This window comes from Suricata suricatta, chromosome 16 (assembly GCF_006229205.1).
Source record: "Suricata suricatta isolate VVHF042 chromosome 16, meerkat_22Aug2017_6uvM2_HiC, whole genome shotgun sequence".
NCBI lineage: Eukaryota > Metazoa > Chordata > Mammalia > Carnivora > Herpestidae > Suricata > Suricata suricatta.
Genome location: NC_043715.1, coordinates 56,040,214 through 56,060,375, shown reverse-complemented (window position 1 = coordinate 56,060,375; position 20,162 = coordinate 56,040,214). Strand labels below are relative to the sequence as shown.

Below are 20,162 nucleotides of genomic sequence, written 5' to 3'. Positions count from 1 at the left end.
GACGCGTGTCACTGTCTGCTTAGTGCGCCCAGGACTTGAGGGCTTGTGGTTAGAAGTGGGGGCTCTGAGGGCAGGGACTCCTCTCGTCTGGCCTCCTCCTCCAGCCCCGCAGCCCCGCCAGCGCCCCCGAAGGAGAGAGCCTAGCCTGATCAGCGGGGTGGGGGGATGGGGGCTGGGGGGTGAGTGTGCAGAGCACAGCCCAGAGACGAGACGTCCTACCTAGGGATTCCTCCCACCTGCCTCCTGCCTCTCTGCGCCCCCCCCCCGCCCCCCGATAACATGACGTCCTCGGGAGAATTCCTGGATTCCCCTTTTGACTGTGGGAAATGTGTAGTTTGAGAAGCGCCAGGCCGCTGGGACCGGAAGGGGAGCCAGAAACCCGTTTCTGTGTGGCACACCCGCTGTCTGTGCGTGTAACTGTGTATCCTTCTGCCTGTCTCTGTATCTCTCCGTGTGCCTGTGTGTGTGAATGTCATCTCCTCCTCCCCCTATGGATACATTTATCTGTCCTCTCTCTGCATGTCTCCACCACACCTGTGTTTGTGTCCGTACCCATGCATGTCTGTTCTACTATCCACCACTTACGTCCATCATCTCTGTCTCTACCGTCCTTTCACCCCTCTGTCTCTGTCTCTGTCTGTCAGTCACCAGTTAACACCAGGTGGCCTCACCTGGACAGGAGTTCAGCTTGGTGATGTGGTATCTCACCACGAACGCCTTCCAGAAATCAAGGCCTCTCTGGGATCCAAAAGAGGAAGGTAGGGCCTGGCCTGGCACCCCCCACCCCACTTCCTTCCTGCGAGACCTTCTCAGCCCTTGCTGCTCGCACCCCAACCCGCAGGTCCCCGCCAGCTGCCCCAGGACCAGGACGGCGCAGGGAGGCCAGCCATGCCCCGCCACCCCACCCCCCTCCTGGGCCTCCGTGAGTAGGGAGGGCAGGGGCAGGGGCTTGGAGGCCCCAGCGGGGTCCAGGCCTCTCCTCAGTTGGCCCTCAGGGAGGATGGTCCCCTGGGCCTGAGCCAGCTGCGTGGGGACCAGGGCCTCTGATGGGTGTGCTAGACGTTGGGACAGTGGGGGGCGAGGGGGTTCAGACAGAGGCAAAGGCCAGAGGGGCGTCTGGTCTGGAGTCTCGGGGAACCGTCTGCAGTGGAGACAGGGGGGAAGCTCTGGGGGGCCCCGCTGACTAAGGGTGGCGTGCAGGTCACACGGCTGAGTCCTTGCTGGCAGTGGGCTGAGCCCCGGGGAGGAGCCGGGGCCGGCGTGTCCCTCACTGGGGCTTCTCTTGCAGTGCTCTGCCTGGGCCAGGTGATCCACACGCAGAGGGGTAAGTCCCGCCCGCACACCTCCTGGTCCCCTCACCCCAGGGGCAGCCCCGGCCAGGAGTCCCGCTCCTTCCGGGGGCACCCAGACCCCATGACACAGAGATGACAGCGTCCTCAGGCTCCCCAGGCGCCTCGAGTCCAGCACAGCGGCAGACTGAGGTCCTCGCGCACGCCCACTGGTCCCACCGCCCGCTTCCCCCTTGTCTGAGGGCCATTAGCCCCGGACCAGAGAACACAGGGGTCCTGGAGCCCCCCGAAGCTGGCCCACATCCACCCCTCTGCGTCCTGTGGGCCCCACCGCACATCCCAGGTCTGCCCACACCTCCTGCTGGGCTCCACCCCTGCCAGGCTCTCCCGTCCTCAGTCCTCCATCTTCACCGTCCCCAGTGTCCTCACTGTCCCCATGTCTCCACTGTCCCCACCAGCCCCAGGTCCCCACTGCTCCCATGTTCCTATTGTACCCATTGTAGCCATGTCCTCACTGTCCCCATGTCCCCATCATCCCCATGTCCTTATCATCCCCATGTCCCCACTATCCCCACTGTCCCCTTGTCCCCACTGTCCCCCTGTCCCACTGCCTCCGTGTCTCCACAGTCCCCATGTCCCCAATGTCCCTGCCATCTGCTCTCCCACTGTCCCCGGGGCCCTCCCAGAATGCCACCCTTCTCTTGTCTCTTGGCGCGGCTCTGTGCGTCCTCCCTCCCCCACGGCAGGTGGATTTCGCAGACACACACGTGACAGGCTTGCTGCCCAGCCTGCATCCTGCACAAGCTGGATCGGCCACATCAGGTCCTCATCAAAGTCTCTCATCTGACCCCTGACACCCTGCTCTATGTCACCCCAGACACTCAGTTCTCTTTCTGTTCCTCAGACTCTCCCTCCCCCACCTCCAGCCTCCACCTGCAGCGTCCTCACCCGCCCCCTGCGGTAACTCCTGCCCGGCTCCTCCTCACCTGACGGCCGCAAATGTCTCCCTCCTTATAGGGCAGGGACCTTGTCGCAGGTCTGTCTGGCGTCAAGGTCTTTCTCCTCACTCCATGCCACCTCCCCAAACTGCCGCACCTGATAGAGAACATCTTGGCGGCGTGTTCCTTTCTCACAGAAACGCAGTCTTTGTGGAGTCTAGACCAAGGTCTTGTGGTGGCCCCAGGGCATCACCAGGCCTGCAGGCCCCTTCTCTGCTCCGAGGTTCAGAGCATGGCCGCCGGCACCAGGGTCACCTCTTAACCCAACATGGCTGCTAGGGCTCCCGCCATTGCGTGTGCTTGTGGACTGGAAGGCAGAGAAAGGCAGAAATAAGGAAAAGGCCCTTCAGGCTTCACTGCCGCCCTCTACAGTGCCGTCCTGGGGTTCCCACCAACCAGCCTCCTTCCGTGTTATCTCATGGCCACGGTCACACAGCCCCAGGAGCCGATCCAGAGCCCGGGTGCTGCCTCCTGTTCCATGAGGCTGAACAGTGCTGGCCTGTGTGGCACAGATGGAGAGCCCAGATGGGGCAGAGCCAGCTGCGTGACTCCCTCCCTCTTCACACCGAGGGAAAGGCTCTTCCTCATCACGGACCCTGAGCGCCAGCTCTGTTCCCTCCTAGGGGCCCTGCCCAGACCCACCATCTGGGCGGAGCCAGCCTCTGTGGTCCCCTGGGGCCAGCCCGTGACCATCGGCTGCGGAGGCCCTGCGGAGGCTGAGATTTTCCACCTGGAGAAGGAGGGCAGACCCTCGTATCAGGGTATGAGGAACCACCTGCACGGGACGGAGGCCAGATTCCCCATCGGGGCAGCAGGGGAAGACACGGCTGGACTCTATCACTGCGCCTACTACCAAGGTTTCACCTGGTCTGAGAGCAGCGACACGCTGGAGCTCATGGTGACGGGTAAGGAGGCCTCTGCTGCGCCCCCAGCTGTGCCCCCAGCTCCCGGGAGCCCGCTCGCCGCTGCACCCTCTGCTCCCAGGCTCCCTGGCCGCCTGCCACCCCCAGCATGGCCCTCGGGCTCCCTCTGCCTCTGCACACGTGACCCTCTGCCCTCCCACCCGGCATAGGTCCCTGAGCCCTGGTCTCATCGGGACACCACGGAGAGCTTGGACACTCAGCCCCAGTATGGGGGAGGGCATGGAGCCAGCCCTGAGAGGAGGGGGCTTCCAGGGATGGGGTGTGCAACAGACCCCTTCCAAGGGCATGTGTGCCTTTTCATCCAGGGTGCTGTTGCACCCTCTTTCCACGGGGCCAGGACCTGAGGGACCCCAAGGCAGGTGGCCCCTGTGCTGTGTGGTCCATCGTCCACAGGGTCCTGACCACACTGGGCAGTGGTCTGGGGACTGTTTCGAGGGGGCTATCCCTGCCTCTGGTTGTGACCAGCCTCGGTGACATGTTGGAGTGTCTACTGGGGACACTGGGACCCCCCCCACACACACACACAAGGAGGGAGGGAAGGGGTTTCTTCCTTGAAGCCCTGCATTTCTCTCCTGTTTCTCTTTATTCTGCTGTGACTCACACATGTCACAGGTCAGATGCACAGGGCCCAGGGGTGGCCGCCATCATCCAGGTGCAGGGAACCCATTCAGTTTATCCTGAACCTGAGCTCCTCCCCCTGCCCCGCTGACCTGGGGGGAAATGGGTGGCAGGGGGCCCTGCTGAGTGAGGTCAGCCTCCAGGGCCCCCGACCCTGTGGCTGGGTGAGCTGGGCCAGCCCCACTGTGTGTGTCCCCGGACCGGGACCAGCTGCTTTGTGCCAGCGGAGTGAGGGCCATGCTGCCCTTGGATGAGTCAGAGCAGAGTGCATGCCATCCCGGGACCCTCTCATCTCCCGCCCCCTCCCCGGGAGGGGACAGCTGTCATGTGCACTGGAGAAAGGGAGAAGGAGGCCAGGTGGTGGGTGCTGTGGGAGGGGAGGGCCGGGCTGAGCGGGACAGACAGACCCAGGAGCTGGGGCTCAGACAGACCCCTATCAGCTCACGGGAACCCCTGGAGACCTCGGCCCCCACACTGAGCCCCTCCTGGGTGGGGCGTCCTGAGGGCTCTTCCGGGAAGTGGGTTGGGGGAGGTCCCTCAGCCCCGACCTGTGGGGTCTGCTGGGGCAGGGATGGCAGCCCCTGGCGCCGGGTCCCCACGCCCTCCCGGCTCCTGACGCCAACAGTGAGGCGGGGACCGCACTCGGGGTCCTGATGGGGACACGCACTGCTCATCCCCCTGGTCGGGAGCAGATGAGGTGATGGCTGTGAAAGCCCCCTCCGGACTGTCCACCACCCACGTCTACCGCCCAAGGGAGGGGCTCTATCGTCCCGCTTGGTCCCGTGAGCCCGGTCTTAAACCCACCACTTGGGGAGTAAAGTGAAGGTGATACAGGTGACTGGGGACAGCTGATGTGCACCAGGTCTGTCCTGGGCCAGACAGGAGGCGCGGAGCCCCGGGGGGACGGGTCTTCCAGGGAGAGACCTGAGAGGGTGTCAGGGAACAAGAGACCGAAGCGGGCGGCGCCCATGTGCTCGTGCAGGTATGTATTAAGTTCTCAGATACACCCCACCCCCTAAGACCACGGTGACATAAATATATGCTCCACACTGTCTAGTGCGACGTGCATCCTGGCAGGTGCGCCCTCTAGGGGACACAGGTCACGGGTCCTTACGCTTTTAAGGGCACATGAATCATGAGTCGTGCACCCTCTAAAGGGACAAAGAATCATGGGTCACGCACCCTTTAGGAGGCCAGGGAGACGGGGACCATGTCATGCACCCCTTAGGGGGATGTGGATATGAGGTCCCACACCCTAAAGGGTCCCGGGCTGCACACACTTAGGGATACAGAGCATGGATCCTGCACCCTCTAAGGGGACGTTGCCCCAGCCTCACAGGTGCTGGGGATGAGAGGCAGCAGGCTGAGTCCCCACCCCATCCCTCTGACAGTCCCTGGGAGGGTGACAGGGGTCGAGTGGCCCCCACTGTCTGGCCCCAGTGTGTCTGTCTGTCTGAGTGGATCCCTAGCCCACTTTCTCCCTCTGGTGCTTGTGTGGAACCTTCCAGGAGAGGAGAGCCCAGTATGAGGACGCTCTGGACCCTTCCACCACCTCCCCACCCCAAGCACGGGGAGGGCCTACCGGGCCTGTCGATGTCCATGGGGCTCATGGCTCTGACCATGAAGGGAGGTGACTTCCCCACGTGCCTCAGCGGGACCTCCAGACCCTGCAGCTCTGGTGGCCACCACCCCCAGGGGACCCCCAAGGCCTGGGGACCCAGCACCAGCCCCACCGCAGCCCTGAAAGCCCCCAGGGTTCTTTCTACTGTTTGCTCAGCCATAGCCCAGGGGCCCCAATACTGGGAAGGAGGAGAGCTATCCAGGGAGGGATGATCAGTCACGATTCCTTTCCTCAGTGCAGAGGCCGGGGGCTGTCCTCCCCCATCCTGGCCCCTTGTCCTTTCCCAAGACACTGGGAAGCTGGTGTTTGAAGCAGGAAACCACCAGTGGGCCAGGAACACAGGACCTGGAGGGGGGTGGTGGCCAGAGCAGAGGCAGCCCCTCCCCCCAGAGTCAGGTCCCCCAGCTCAGGGCGGTGGTCAGGCCCAGGGTCCCAGCCTCCGGCCCTGCACTGAAGGGCACTCTCCCGGCAGGGGGATCTCCTGTAACCTCCTAAGCAGAGGCCTGGGGACAAGAGAGCAGGAGCAGGGACTCGCCCTGGATCCCTGAGCCAGCTTGGTCAAGGCAGGCCGCGTCTTCCCGCTGTGCCTGCCTCTGGCTCCTAGCTGACAGGTGGTGGGAGCCAGGGGGCACGGACCTGGTGAGGGGCCAGATGCAGGTGCGGGGGCCTGGCTCTCCCCAGCGAAGGGAGGGTCCGGGAGGGCTCAGAAGCTGAGGGCAGTCTCAGGAGGGAGGCTGCCCCAGCTGACTCCTATTAGCGCCCCACCCACAGATGGAGGCCCAGGACCACTAAATCACCTGGGAATGTGTCCAGGGCAAGTGCTGGGTGAGGCCAGGCCCTGGCCTTACGTGGGGAAGGAGCTCCTGACTCGGGGGTCCTGGGCCGGGCTGCGTGTCACCCACCTCTCGCCGACTCCTCTCCCTCCGTGTGCTTCCAGCCCCTCCGTCCCCCAATTACAGGGTGGGGAACTGCGTCCGCCTGAGCCTGGCCGGTGTGGTCTTGCTGATCCTGGTGCTGATTCTGGCAGAAGCGTGGTACAGCCAGAGCAGGTCCCAACAGAGACTGCAGGGAAGGAAGCAAGAGGTCACCCAGCAGAGACTAGACCCCCAGGTCCCAGGAGGGACATCCCCTGACCTTTGAGGTGCAGGCTGAGGAGACCCAGTGCCGTCCACGTACTGTGTGCACAGAGAGGCTGTTCTGGCCGACCCAGAACTGCCAGGGCTGATGTCCATCCCTGCTCACATCTAAATGTTTGGCGATCTCAGCACCTGAGGGCTCCAGGGTGTAACTCCCCACCTCTCTGGAGCCCGGCACTCCCAGGGGTCCTCTGGGAACTAGGCCCCAGGCTCTCACTGACACCTGTCACCTATCTCGCTTAGGGAGACCCCCAAGTGCACCTGCCCGGGGTCTCCACACAGCCCGGTTCTTCTCGTCCTGGATGATCTCTGCCTTCCTCCGCCTGCCGGCTGCTCCTGGGCCCTGTGGTGCAGGATTACGGGGCCAGGGAAGGACATGCAAATCAAGGCCCCGCTGAGAGAGTCCCGCAGGCTCACGGAGCTTTACGTATTTAGAGCGTTGTTAGAAGAAACGAACAGGTGCTGGGTGGACGTGGGAACCCTAACTGAGGGGTGCGGCGCGTGTAAACCGGCTGGCAGTTCCCTGGAAAGTGAACACAGGGGCGCCTGGCTGGCTCAGTCGGTTGAGCTTCCAACTTCGGCTCAGATCATGATATCACGGCTCGCGGGTTCAAGCCCCGCTTCGGGCTCTGTGCTGACAGCCCAGAGCCTGGAGCCTGTTTCAGATTCTGTGTCTCCCTCTCTCTCTGCCCCTCCCCGACTCACACTGTCTCTCTCTGTCTCTCAAAAATAAATAAAAACCATAAAAATAAATAAATAAAACATTTTTAAAAATTAAAGAAAAAGAAAGAAAGAAAGTGAACACAGAATGCCCCTCCGACTCGGCCATCCCGACCCCGCGCGCCCAGGATGGAGGACCCGTGCGCAGGACGGAGGAACGGAAGCTGGGCCGTGGAAGGGGCGCGCACTGGCGTCCACACCCGCGCTACCCACGCTCCCCCGTCCAGCCACGGGCTCCTGCGGTGTGGACAAGGGAAGCCAGTAAGCAGCGTCAGCTCGGGCGCGGTGTGGGCTCCGAAGCAGGGGAAGGAGCCGCGCCTCCCGGAGCTGGAAAAGGCCGCGGACCGGGCTCCGCCTCGCGCGTCCAGAAGGAGCGGCCGCAGAGCCCTGGTGTCCCCCGTCGGCCCCGGGGCACAATCCTCGCCGCGCACCCGGGCAGACCAGGAATCCGACGCCGGTGTCCCGAGTTCTGGACGCAGATTCGGGCACCGACCTCGCCTGGCCGGCGCTCGGACCACCAGGGCTGGGGCCCAGCCCGGCCACCTTCCCACGCTTTGTCTCCGCGGCTCCGCAGGGCTCCCTGCCCGCTGTCCCACCGGGTCCGGCTCTGGGGGCGCTGTCCTCAGCACCAGGGCCTCCTGCTCAGGGTACGGAGTGTCCTCCTTGCAGTTTTGGGGACTCAGTTTGCCACGCTTGGCCGCGGAAGGCGCTCCAGGCTTCCTGCTGCGCGCCCCCCAGGGACCTCAGGCGCCCTCAGCTCTGTCTTGCTCTCCGGATTACATGGAGTCCCTCCCGCGTCCCGCGAGGCTCATCTCGCGTCCCTCCCACCGTGGGCCAGGAGTCCACCTTTCCTGCAAGAGTTCTCAGGCTCCGTTCTCTGGGGAACAAAATTTACAAAAGAAGACCTTTGGGTTGGTTATGTGAACCCAAGGCTACTGGGCTTTTGTTCCTTATGGAGCAGGCTAACATTCAGGGAAGATGGGAAGTGTGCTTTCACGGGCGCATTCCCAGCCCGGACTTGATGTTGTGGGGCTTAGAGCTTCTTGCTTTCTTCCTTGCTTTCTTCCTTCCTTTCTTTCTTTCCTTTTTTGAAGTAAGCTTCCTGTCTAGCATGAAGCCCAATGCGGGGCTTGACCTCACAACCCTGAGATCAAGACCGGAGCTGAGACCAAGAGCCAGATGTTTAACCAACAGAGCCACTCAGGTGCTTTTATGTTACACTTGTATTTCTCGTATTTCAAATCCCTGCGCCTAATAAATTAACGTAATTACATTTTCACTTTACCCTGTGGTTTTGTTGTTAATTGTAAACGTGTCTTTTCCTTTATTCGTCCATATTCATGCCAGAGTGGGCCGTCTCCATCTTGTAGGATTTAACTGTGCTTTGGAATGTGAAGGACATTTGTAGGTTTCACTCGTAGGTTCAGAGATGACCCTCCTCACCATCTCCCCTTCTCCCCACACCCCCGCATATCACAGGTGACCGTCTTTGTTACTTACATCTCAGAATGAACAAATGATCTGTGGAAAGGTAGGTCAGCAGACACATCCTGTTACCTAACTCCTTTCTGAGATGCAAGTCGGCCTATTACAGCTACTGTGGTGCGCCCTACTTTCCACTCTTCCAGCTCTCTACTGCCCATGAACTCTGCGCTGACAGCCGTGTTCATTTAGTCCCCGGGCGGTCCTGGGCCAAGAAGGCTGACACAGTCCCACTGGGCCTCATGAAGATGTCAGCAGGGCTGCGTCCCTTCCAGGGGCTGCAGGCACTCACCAGAACACGGGTGAACCGCAAATGGACCCAAGAAAAAATTCATAACAAGAACAAAACCCACCTCTAAATGAAAATGGAAACACAACATACCAAAACCTATGAGCTGCCACCACAGAAGTTCTGAGAGGGAGGGTTTTGGTCATGAATGCATGTACTAAGAAACCGGAAAGATTTCAGGTAAACAATCCAACTTTACACCTAGAAGGAGAAGGAAAAAAAAAATCAATGAATCCCAAAGTTAGCAGAAGGAAGGAAATAGACCTGAGAGTATAAATAAATGTAATAGAGACAGATAGAAAGAAAGAGAAAGGAAGGAAGAAAAAATAAAAAAAGAAAAGAAAAAAAAATCAATGAAACTGAATTTGTTACTTGAAAAGATCAACCAAATAGGGGCGCCTGGGTGGCTCAGTCAGCTGAGCGTCCGACTTCAGCTCAGGTCATGATCTCGTGTTTCATGAGTTCAAGTCCCACATCAGGCTCGGTGCTGATAGCTCAGAGCCTGGAGCCTGGAGCCTGTTTCACATTCTGTCTCTCTCTCTCTCTCTCTCTCTCTCTCTCTGTCCCCCCCCCCCGCTCACTCTCTGTCTCTCTCAAAAATTAAAACAATAAAAAAATTAAAAGAATGATAAACCAAATCAACAAATTGTAGTCAGGCCACCTAAGGGAAAAAAAATGAGAGAGAATGCAAATAAAATTGGAAATGAAAGAGGAGACATTGCAGCTGATGCCGTAGAAATACATGGGATCATAAGAGATGTCTGTCAACGGTTATACGCCCACAAATGAGACAACCTGGAAGAAATGGATAAATTCCTAAAAACACCCAACCTACAAAGATTAAATCAGGAAGAAATAGAAGAGCTGAACCAACAATAATCAAAAGGAGATTGGATCTGTCATAGAAAACCTTTCAACACAGAAAGGCCCAGGACACCAGAGGGTGTCATTGGCAAATTCCACTAAATATCTAAGGAAGAGTAAGTGCCAACCCTTCTCACACTCCCCCTCCCCCAAAAAAAGGAAGAAGAGAGAACACTCATTCTTTGAGACCAGTGTTATCTTGATTCCAAAATCAGGTGAAGACACTAGAGAGAAAGAAGAGAGAGAGACCAAAATTTTTATCTGTCTGACAAAATAATTTGCCTGACAGATCAGTCTTGCTGGCATCTCTGTCCTTTCAATGTGTTTATTAGTCTTGAATGTGGAGATCCAAGTATCTCCCCGGGTCTAAAAAGTTCTTGGTTATTATTTCTTTATGTAAGTTTTTTGCCCGCTTCTCTCCCTTCTGTTTCCCTCAATTATCCCATTCTGCTGCAGATGCTCTCCAGTGCATTGTTTTTAAATTCATTAATTGGGTGTTATATGGAAACCAATTTGGCAATAAACAATAAAATAAATAAATACACATGATTAGAAAAAAATTTTTTAAGTTTCATTAGCTGAATTCCTCAAGTCTAGAATTTGTGTTTGCTTTTCTATGTTCGCTATCTCTTTGTTAAGTTTCTTTTTGTTCGTGTATCACTTTCTTTATTTCTTCATCTTTCTGTGTTTTCCCAGAGCCCAGTGAGTTTCTCAATGCAGCTGTTTCGAAATCTTCATCGGTTGTGTTGCAAAAGTCCAAGTCTGAGGTTAGTTCCTGGAGGGCTGTCCTTATGTTTGGTGATGGCAGGTGTCCTTGATTCCCATGGTCCTTGGAGTTTTCACGGCTGTTTTGGCATTTGAAGAGGTAGTCACCTCCACAAATATTTAGGAATGGTCTTCATGTGGGAGATATTTTTATTGGTCCTTCCTTCTTAAGAAATTCGCAGGCTTGTATTTCCTTTCCGGTTCTTGCAACCCACCAGGCTGGCTGCTGGAACCTCTCTTTTGTTTTGCTACGTGTTTGTGGCTTCTCTCTTGCCCACAGACCCCGGTTCGTTTTCTGAGCCTGTACAAAGCTCTGGCCTCAGGTGCAGGGAGGTGTGGGTTTTCACACGTGGGGAGCGGCGCGCCCTTGGGCTGGGGCTGGGGTTGAGGGGGGATCCCCCAACCGCTCAGAGTCAGGCTTCCTGCTGGGGTCCTGAGTGCCCTCAACAGGAGCTGCATCGGTTTAATGCCCTAGGATATTCGTCCTTGCCTTCCTCTTTCCCCGCGTCCTGTTCCCGCCAGCCTGGAGGTCCTGCCCTGATACTGTGGGGTCTGCAGAAGACCTGCAGAGCTGGGGAGGCGGGGTCCCCACTCACCACCTCCCTTTCCGTGTTGGCTAGTTCCTGACCGTGCCACCTGGGAGGAGGGGTGACATCGGCAAAGTTCTTACCCTCTCTGAACTGCATCTCCATTTTCTTCATTTACAACGAAGGGTCAAGTACACATGTCATTTAAAAATATATGCACTATAACACTCAGTGGGTGTTGTTTCTGTAAAATGTCCAATTGTCCCTCTTCAGCCGTTGCTAGGTCATCCTCACTTCTTTCTGACACTTTCTGACACACACGTAAGACATTGGCCCTGCTCGTGCTATTACCCAGCAATCTTGAATCTCCTGACGTGGTCTCTTCCTTCAATATTGTATTCCGGTTTTATAAATGGCTCCTCAGCTCTGCCTCATCTTTAATGGAATGGATTTTTCAAGTATATTAATATTATTGGATTTTTTGTCTCTAAAACTTCTTTATCCTTTCAAGAATTCCCTATGCTTCTGTAACATCCATATTCTTCGATCAAAAATTTAAAATCTCTTTATTTTTTAATATTTTAATGTTTAATTTTGAGAGAGAGACTCACATAGAGTGCTAGCAGGGGAAGGTCAGAGAGAGAAGGGAGACACAGAATCGGAAGCAGGCTCCAGGCTCTGAGCTGTCAGCACAGAGCCCGACATGGGGCTCAAATCCAGGAACCGAGAGATCATGACCTGAGGCGAAGTCGGACACTCAACCGACTGAGCCACCCAGGTGCCCTCTCCTTTTATTTTTTTTTCAGATACTTATTTTTTTCTTTCAAAAGTCTTTTAATTTCCTCATCTAGAGCAGCGTTTCTCAATGTTATTACTATATTTTAACACATAATTTATTGTCAAAATGGCTAACCTACAGTGTGAAAACTGTGTTCTTGCTTTTTGGGATAGATTTTTAATGTTTGTTTTTGAGAGAGAGAGAGAGAGAGAGAGAGAGAGCGCAGGGGAGGGACAGAGAGAAAGGGAGACACAGAATCCAAAGCAGGCTTCAGGCTCTGAGCTGTCAGCACAGAGCCCGACATGGGGCTTGAACCCATGAACTGTGAGATCATGACCCGAGCTGAAGTGGGACGTTTAACTGACTGAGCCACCCAGGCGCCCCTATTTTTTCCAGATATTTAAATATGCTTAATTTTATTCTCCTATTTTCCTATGGGTTCTATTTCCTTGTAGAGGGTAACCCCTACTAATCAGTAGCCGTTCACCATCATCGGGATTGCTGTGTGACGTCGTTCTTGGTGCACGCTCTCCTCCTGCACGTCTGATCCCACAAGAAGGGCTTTCCCCGGGGTGGGGGGAGGGCGGCGCTGGGGGTCAGGCTGGCTGCCGAGGTCACTGCAGCATCTCCCCCTCCATGTGTGGTGTCCATGCTCTCAAAGGAGCATCTGCTCAGGGCTGTGTCACACAGGGATGGGTTCAATGTAAGCCTCAGGCCTCTCGTCACTCACGGAGGAGAAAGACTGCGGTGAATCTGTTTCACACACAGTAGCGGAGGTGGCTCCAAACCGGGCAGAGTCAGTGAGCACAGAAACTCCTGTGTGGGTTTGGAAGCCCTGACGTTTCCAGCCTTTACCTGGAGCCCTGACCCCCGCCTGCCTGTGAGGACCCTGGGGTCCCTCTCAGTGTCCACACGGGGGGACTTCTACTCTACCACCTGCTGATGGTCCCGGGAGTGGTGGCCGCTCAGCTTTCTTCTCTGTTCTTTCCTGTGGCTCCCTGACTCTTTGGGGGATGCTCATCTCTCTGTTCCTGCATGTGACTGTTTCTACACAGCTCAGAAATGTGATGCGTAGAACTTATTGTTATGTGGAGCAGGTGAGGGGTCTTGACTGACTGCAACAGATGTGCACCCAGGCTGAGGGGTCTGGCCCCACGTTCCTCCACGTACCAACCCCCTCCACCTGCCCTGCAAACTAAGAGTGACCGATCTGCCCATCGGGAGCTAGGAACCACTGACCCCGCAGCGACTCTGTGGCATGGGGGTTTGGGACAACAAGATCAAAACAAGGACACAGGATGGTAAACAGGATGCTACCTCTCTGCGTCACACTGGCTGTGGGTAATAGATGAACGTTTAGATAAACTACCACGCCCTCCCAAATCAGAGCTCCGACCCAAATAAATGTCCCCTACATGCCCCTCGTGGGAGAAATTTGACAGACAGGTTCGTCCTGAGGAAGGAAGGAGAATCCAGGCTGTCCTTGCAGGCAGGACCCCAGAAATGGGTAGGAGGGCTCTGCCCCAGGAACGCGGGGCACCGAGGAGACAGGAAGGACTCACAGGCGTGTTCTCAGGAAGGCGGGGGATGGAAGCTGTCACAGGAAAATAGAGAAGCCCTGATGGCTGTGACAGAAAGCCCACACTCCGGGGCCAGGAGAGGGTTTGTGTTTCCTTCCCTATTTCCCTGCACTTCTCCTCAGTGGGCATCCCTACCGTGACCTTGACCTGAGCCTTGCAGAAATGTCACAGGTGTGTCTGCACTGACACAAGGTCGCAGAGGAGCTGGACCCCTCCTCCCTGCAGCATCTCTGGGGCCTGGGGACCCCGTGTGAGGTGAGGACCCCAGGGACGGGCTGAGAATGAAGGAGACCCCCTAGGGGAGGCTCTGGGGGGGAAGGATGTGCTGTGGTCTCCTCACCTGGGCGGGGCTTCTCAGGAAGCCTTGGGTCCCCTTGCTGCACCACCATGGACACCAGAGCCAGCCCCCTGGGGACCATCTGTTCCCCTTCTTGTGGGGCTTCTGACGTGACAGCCCCGTGACCAGAAGAACCAGCCTCCCAGTGACCACATCCTGTGCTTCTGTCCATCCTGCAGGCATCGAGGTCCCTCCCTGAGCACAGCTGGGGCCAGAGGCAGAGACGCCATGACCCTCTCCCTCGCGGCCCTGCTCCTCCTTGGTGAGATCTCAGGAGGGGAGGGGACGCCCTAGGCTGGGAGGACCTGTGTCCCAGCCAGGCCCTGGGCTGTCAGAGGCCCCAGGCACAGGAGGCTCACAGGGAAGGGGGTTCTGCTCAGGCTTCGGGGCAAACCTCTCACAGGGACTTTCTTGCAGGGCTGAGTGTGGGGCCCAGGACCCAAGCACAGGCAGGTGAGTGTGTCCCCAGGGGTCCCATCTCACCTCCTCACTGGGGACAGGGGTCACCCACCAGAAAGATAGAGATGGAGTCTGGGAGAATGGAGGGGGGACATCTGGGAGCTTGGGGCTGAGCTGGGAACTGGGGGTGGGGAAGGGCTTGTGATCCAGCCTCTGTTTCCCTCCAGGGACCCTCCGCACACCCTCCATCTGGGCTGAGCCGGGCTCTGTGGTCCCGTTGGGTCATGCTGTGACCATCTGGTGTCAGGGGACCCTGGAGGCCCTGGTGTTCTTTTTGTATAAAGAGGAACATGAGGGGCACTGGGATGTTCATTTCCCAGAGAAGCCTGGGAACACGGCCAAGTTCTCCATCACATACATGACAGATACATATGCAGGATGGTATCGCTGTTTCTACCGAAGTCCCACTGGCTTGTCAGAGCACAGTGACCCCCTGGAGCTGGTGCTGACAGGTGTGAGCCCCTCGGGGTCCCAACCCCAGGCTCTGCCCTCAGGGAGGGGGTCTGCTCTCAGGGTGTCCCCCTCTCACAGCCTAGTCCTGGGGATACTGTGGGGGGATCTGAGCCCCATTTAACACCCCCTCCTCATCCCCTAGGAGTCCATGTCAAACCCAGTCTCTCAGCCGTGCCCAGCCCCTTTGTGTCCTCAGGAGGGATGGTGACCCTCCAGTGTGCCTCATGGGAGAAATTTGACATGTTCGTCCTGATGAAGGAAGGAGAACCCAGGCCCTCCTCCACCCTGGACTCCCAGAGACACAGCCGTGGGCACTTCCAGGCCCTGTTCCCTGTGGACCCCGTGACCCCCAGGCTCAGGTGGACGTTCAGATGCTATGGCTATTACAGACACGCCCCCCAGGTGTGGTCACAGCCCAGTGACCCCCTGGAGCTCCTGGTCTCAGGTGAGGAGCCCCATCCCTGACCTGTATGCATTCCTGTGGTCAACTCTAGGCTCTGTCTGGGACATCCCTGATCTAGGCTGTGAATGAGAGAGTTCCCAGGAGGGTCATTCAGAGGGGCATTCATTCCTCAGAGGAGTGGGACCACGGGGTCCCTCCCACCCCTGCCCCTTCCCACATGCTCATCACCGGAAGCTCCAGGTGCATGCCTAAGGGTCTTTCAGGCCCCAAGGCAGACACACTAGAAGAGTTTGAGCCTAGAGAGGGCCTCTATGGGAAGCTCCAGCTCCCTACCTTCCTTTTGACTCTTTCCCAGGACCCTCTGTGGACCCCAGCCTCCCACTCACAGGACCTAGCCCCACAGCTGGTGAGTCACTGGAGCCTCCTTGCTCAGAAGGAGGACGGACCATCTCAGGGGGCCTGAGAGCCTCTCAGAGGGTCTAGCACCCCCTCAGATGCTCAGAAACAATCTTGTTCCAAGAGGGCAGGGGGGCACCAGGCTCAGGGGGCTCTGGGGCCAAAGAGGAGGGCTGAAGGGGCCATGGCAGAGAGAGAGGGTGGGGGCCCAGCTGGGGGGCAGCAGCCAGGCTGGAGTGGGGAGCTCGGCCAGCACCTCCACCTCACCTCCCTGTCCTGGGTTTATGATGTGCATGGTGGGTCCATTGAATGGGGAGGTCCCAGCGCTCCCTGAGATGGTGATTTGGGGCAGGTCCCTTTCCATCAGGGCTTCAGTTTCTCCATTTGTGATAGGGGAGAATCCCGTCTCCGATTTAATGGGTGTGTCAGTTCCGACCCTCTAGGGGCGCTGCCCAGGATTGGAAGGTGCACAGTGTGGACTGCAGGGGACAGGGAAGGGCAGAACAGTGACCCTGGTGATGTCCCCAGGCTGCTCTGTCGGCCCTGTGGTCCTCAGCCTGGCCGTATCCAGGCATCCCTGATGGAAAGAAGTCAGAATTCAACAGAAACAACAGGGCTTGGGGGTCGGGCTCTGGGGCATGTAAATCCCAGATGCCCCTTCCTGGTTGTGGGACCGCAGACAAGTCCGTTCCTTATCTGAATCCCAGCCTCACTCCTTCCTAAATGCGTCTCCTACCATCTCCCCCATGGGTTTGCTGAGAGGTTTAGGTGAGATCTTGGAAATAAGAGTCCTCCGTGTGGGACAGACCCAAGAGGTGTGCAGAGACCAGCATCCTGCAAAGTGCAGACCGGCCCCACTTGGGAGTGTGAGGTCTGCAGGGGGAGGACAGGTCTTGGCTGGACCGGGGGCGTGGGGAAGGCACGGAGTTCATGCCATGCAGGGCAGGTGCTGAGCACCCCAAAGCCTCTGACAATAGGTGCGTTCAGCTCTGGCCACAGGAGAAGGCAGGACACACGGAGACAATGCAACAGGCCATCCCAGTCCAGGTAGGAGCCCAGAGCCTGAAGCATGTGTCCATCAGGGTGGGCAGAGTGAGGAGAGCACAGGGAGCCCACAGTCCTGGGTTCAAATCCCAGCTCTGCCGCCCACTTCCTGGCTGGGGGGCCTGGGGCACCTGATTGATCTCTCTGAGCCTTGGTTTCCTTGTCTGTGAAATGGGTGGAGGTGGGGAGGCATTCCCCTGGTGCTCGGCCATTATGGCGATTAGCGGCAATGGGCGCATCGACCCCAGCCTGGGTCCACACGCAGCAGGTGCTCAGCTAAGTGACACCATTGGTTCATTCATGACATCACTTGTGTCCAAGGTCTTGAAAAGTACCAGAAAATTTTGATCAGGGTCTCTGTGGCCTCAGTCCTGCTGCTCGCCCTCCTTCTCCTCCTTCTCCAACTCCAGCACCAGAAAAAATGCTGCAATTCAGGTGAGTGGAACCTGGCAAGGTCTGGTCTAGCTGAGAAGTGAGATCTTACCCTAAAGACACCAAGTGCCGGCCAATATGTGGCACCAAAACAGAAAGAAGTGTTTCGTTGTGGAAATCCTCCAAATTAAACACTAACAAGGAAGATCTTTCCAGCACAACCTCCTTGAGATAGAGATTGGGGTGCCCAGAGTGTGCCGCTGTGAGGCCAGGGGTACCAGGGGGTGGCAAGGCTGCACCGGACACCGAGCAGCCACGCCGCGAGGAGCAGGGGGCCCTGGGAGGGGCCTGGCCTCCCTGCGGCCAGAGCAGAGGGGAGGAGCCGGGCAGGATGTGGCAGTGGTTGAGGGACTAGCCGCTTTGAGCAAATACGTAAGTAAGCTGGGGATAAAGGGAGCCCAGGTGCTCCAGGTCTGCAGGGATTCATCAGTGTGCAGAGGCAGGTGCTAGAATGAACTCTGAGCTGTTGTATGGGAATTGGGAGTGTCGGTGTGACCTCATTACACAGCGATGGACGTGACACTGTTGCAGGTGTGTGTTTGTTATCGGGTCTGCGCGTGCACACGTATGTCCTAGCTATGTGCACCGATGCAACCTAGACGCTGACAGCCAACCAGTCACTAGGTCTTGGTTTTTATATACCACCCTGGATCACAAGGAACTGGGGGGTGTGCCTGGGCGGCTCAGTCAGTTAAGCGTCTGAGTCTTGATACAGGCTCAGGTCATGATCTCACGTTTTGTGTGTTCAAGCCCTGCATCAGGCTCTGCATGGAGCCTGCTTGGGATTCTCTCTCTCTCTCTCTCTCTCTCTCTCTCTCTCTCTCTCTCTCTCTCAGAATAAATAAACAGACCTTAAAATCTGTTCATAGAAAAAGGAATTAGTGTTCAGTGGAGAAATTCTTTATTCCAGATTGGGACAGGGGGACTATGGGAGGATCCTGGAGCACCTTAATGGGCCAGAAAGGACAAAAATTCACAAAGAATGATGGAGACGAATCAGAAAGACACAGGAGCCAGCTGGAAGGAACTCCCTTTGGAAAAATCTAGAATAATCTGAGCATTCAAGTATTGGATTACAATGCATTGAATATAACAGAAATCCACTAGTTTATAGAGTAAATCAGTGAATGCATGGGCGGGGGGAGGGAACGCTTTAGAATAGAATGCCAACGAACGGATACAGAAGGAGCACGGGAGAAACTGTTCCGAGTCCATTGCCACGGTGGTGGATGACTCGGGCGAGGGTCGTCAGCGGACACCTACACCGGCCATGGTGGTCTGAGGAGGGTCCCGGTACTGGACAGACACTCAAATATCTGTCTCCAAAGGCCAACGAAATTGTGAGGGAAGGTGGGGACTTCGTCACCACGGGAAACCTGGCAGACACCTACTTGACCAGGTCCTCAGAGCGATGGGGACCAAGGATAGGACAGGTGGATGTCCGAGGCTCCTGATGGTGACGGAGGTGGTGCTCAGGAGTAGACATTGGGTAGAACCAGAAAGGAAAGGGAAAAAAAAGATGCCATTTGGCGAAACAGGAACTGGCAGTGAGGGTGTGGTGGAAGTGTCACACCCGTGAAGATCTCGGGACGGGGAACTCCGTGGGGACCCGTGCTTGTGAGAGACACAGGCTCTGAGCTGAGAAGAGACAGATGGCCCCTGATACCAGAACATCCGCCTGTCTGTCCACCTGTCATCTGTCCACCTGTCATCTGTCCACCTGTCAGACTCTCTCTATGGCTGTCTGTCTGTCAGCACACGTCTCTCTATCCCAAATCCATCTCTCTCTCTCTCTCTCTCTCTCTCTCTCTCTCTCTTTGGCAAAATATTACCAGAGTATAGTTCTTATAGACTTTTTTCTGTAAAATGCTAGTTACGAAATCATTGAGGATGAAGAGATTTAGTAAGAATAGACACAGATTTAAAATTTTTTAAATGTTTTATTCATTTTTGAGAGAGAGAAAGAGAGACAGAGTGTAAGTGGTGGAGAGGAAGAAAGAGAGGGAGACGCAGAATTGGAAGCAGGCTCCAGGCTCTGAGCTGTCAGCACAGAGCCTGACGCAGGGCTCGAACCCACGAACCATGAGATCATGACCTGAGCCGAAGTCAGACGCTTACCCGGCCACCCAGGCACCTCTAGAAACTAATTTCTAACTTTGCACAGGTGCTTTACATCCTGAAGCTGAGAACAGAGCCCTGCGGAAAAGGTAATTTCTCCCCAAAGATCCTCCCCCAACCTCCCACCTCTGCCTGTAGCTGCTTCCCGGCTGCCTGATGCCCGTGTTTCTCTCCCCTCAGCTCCGGCTCCGGCTCAGTGGCTCCCGCCCGGGAGGAGACACAGTGTAATTGGGAAGGAGGGCTCCTGGCGGGAAGAGCCAGGAGGAGGAAGGGGTGGGACAGGTTCCGGGCTTTGAATGAAAATCGCCAAATCTGGATGATTCCCTGCCCCCTGCCGGGCCTCAGTCTCCCCATCTGAGGGTGCGAGGGTCCTGTGGGACTGCAGCGCTGTGGGAAGCCTGGCATGAAATAGAGCGTTTTCATTCCCCAGATGCTGAGGTGAGAGAGTTCCAGCCCGAGGAAGACACACAGAAGGACAGGCAGGTGAGCCCCAGCTCCGGTCCGGGGCGCCCGGCATGGCCTTGTTCAGTAGCTAAATCCATGGGCTGCCTCTCCGTCTTCCTATCCCTCAACTCAGCAGCATCTGACCTCACCCCTCCTCTTTTTTTTTTAATCTTTTTATTTATTTATTTATTTTTGAAAAGTAGTTTTATTTGTTTTTATTTTTTAATAGTTTATTGTCAAATTTGTTTCCATATAACACCCAGTGCTTCTCCCCACAAGTGACCCCCACCATGACCATCACCCCCTCCTTCCCTCTCCCTCCCCCTTCAGTCCACGGTTTGTTTTCAGTATTCAGTAGTCTCTCATGATCTGTGTCCTTCACTCTCTCCTGCTCTCTTTCCCCCTTCCTCTCCCCATGGTCCCCTGCCAGGTCTCTCCTGTTAGACCTATGAATGCAAACATATGGTATCTATCCTTCTCTGCCTG

General features: G+C 56.6%; 2 protein-coding genes across 11 annotated transcripts in view; both read left to right on the top strand.

Moving 5' to 3' along the window:
- The first annotated feature begins 809 nt into the window (after positions 1-809).
- Positions 810-7,195, top strand: LOC115280072 (leukocyte-associated immunoglobulin-like receptor 2). 2 transcript variants are annotated; one of them, XM_029924744.1, is made up of 4 exons: positions 810-922; positions 1,289-1,324; positions 2,911-3,192; positions 6,387-7,195. In XM_029924744.1, the coding sequence occupies exons 1-4, from the start codon at positions 889-891 to the stop codon at positions 6,587-6,589; spliced, it is 555 nt and encodes a 184-aa protein (XP_029780604.1). In that variant the 5' UTR covers positions 810-888; the 3' UTR covers positions 6,590-7,195. The 2 variants fall into 2 exon arrangements, with proteins under 2 accessions (XP_029780604.1, XP_029780603.1); XM_029924743.1 differs by lacking the exons at positions 810-922; positions 1,289-1,324 and having other exon boundaries at positions 1,333-3,192.
- A 6,234-nt stretch (positions 7,196-13,429) lies between these two features.
- Positions 13,430-20,162, top strand: part of LOC115280044 (leukocyte immunoglobulin-like receptor subfamily B member 3) — a 9,653-nt gene continuing 2,920 nt past the window's right edge. The window contains exons 1-12 of one of the 9 annotated variants that reach the window (XM_029924679.1): positions 13,430-13,517; positions 13,713-13,845; positions 14,107-14,189; positions 14,345-14,380; positions 14,554-14,838; positions 14,982-15,284; positions 15,598-15,648; positions 16,626-16,685; positions 17,004-17,117; positions 19,279-19,321; positions 19,413-19,456; positions 19,663-19,714. In XM_029924679.1, coding sequence (XP_029780539.1) covers positions 14,156-14,189; positions 14,345-14,380; positions 14,554-14,838; positions 14,982-15,284; positions 15,598-15,648; positions 16,626-16,685; positions 17,004-17,117; positions 19,279-19,321; positions 19,413-19,456; positions 19,663-19,714 — 1,022 coding nt within the window. In that variant the 5' untranslated portion in view covers positions 13,430-13,517; positions 13,713-13,845; positions 14,107-14,155. Of the gene's footprint in view, positions 13,846-14,106; positions 14,190-14,344; positions 14,381-14,553; positions 14,839-14,981; positions 15,285-15,597; positions 15,649-16,625; positions 16,686-17,003; positions 17,118-19,278; positions 19,322-19,412; positions 19,457-19,662; positions 19,716-20,162 lie in introns of all 9 variants that reach the window. The other 8 variants (XM_029924683.1, XM_029924680.1, XM_029924678.1 and 5 more) reach the window with 8 other exon arrangements.

Coding starts and splice junctions, on each gene's coding strand:
- LOC115280072 (XM_029924743.1), top strand. CDS start 2,706: ATGGCCACGGTCACACAGCCCCAGGAGCCGATCCAGAGCCCGGGTGCT. Junction 3,193..6,386: donor GCTGGAGCTCATGGTGACGG/GTAAGGAGGCCT, acceptor GTGTGCTTCCAG/CCCCTCCGTCCCCCAATTAC.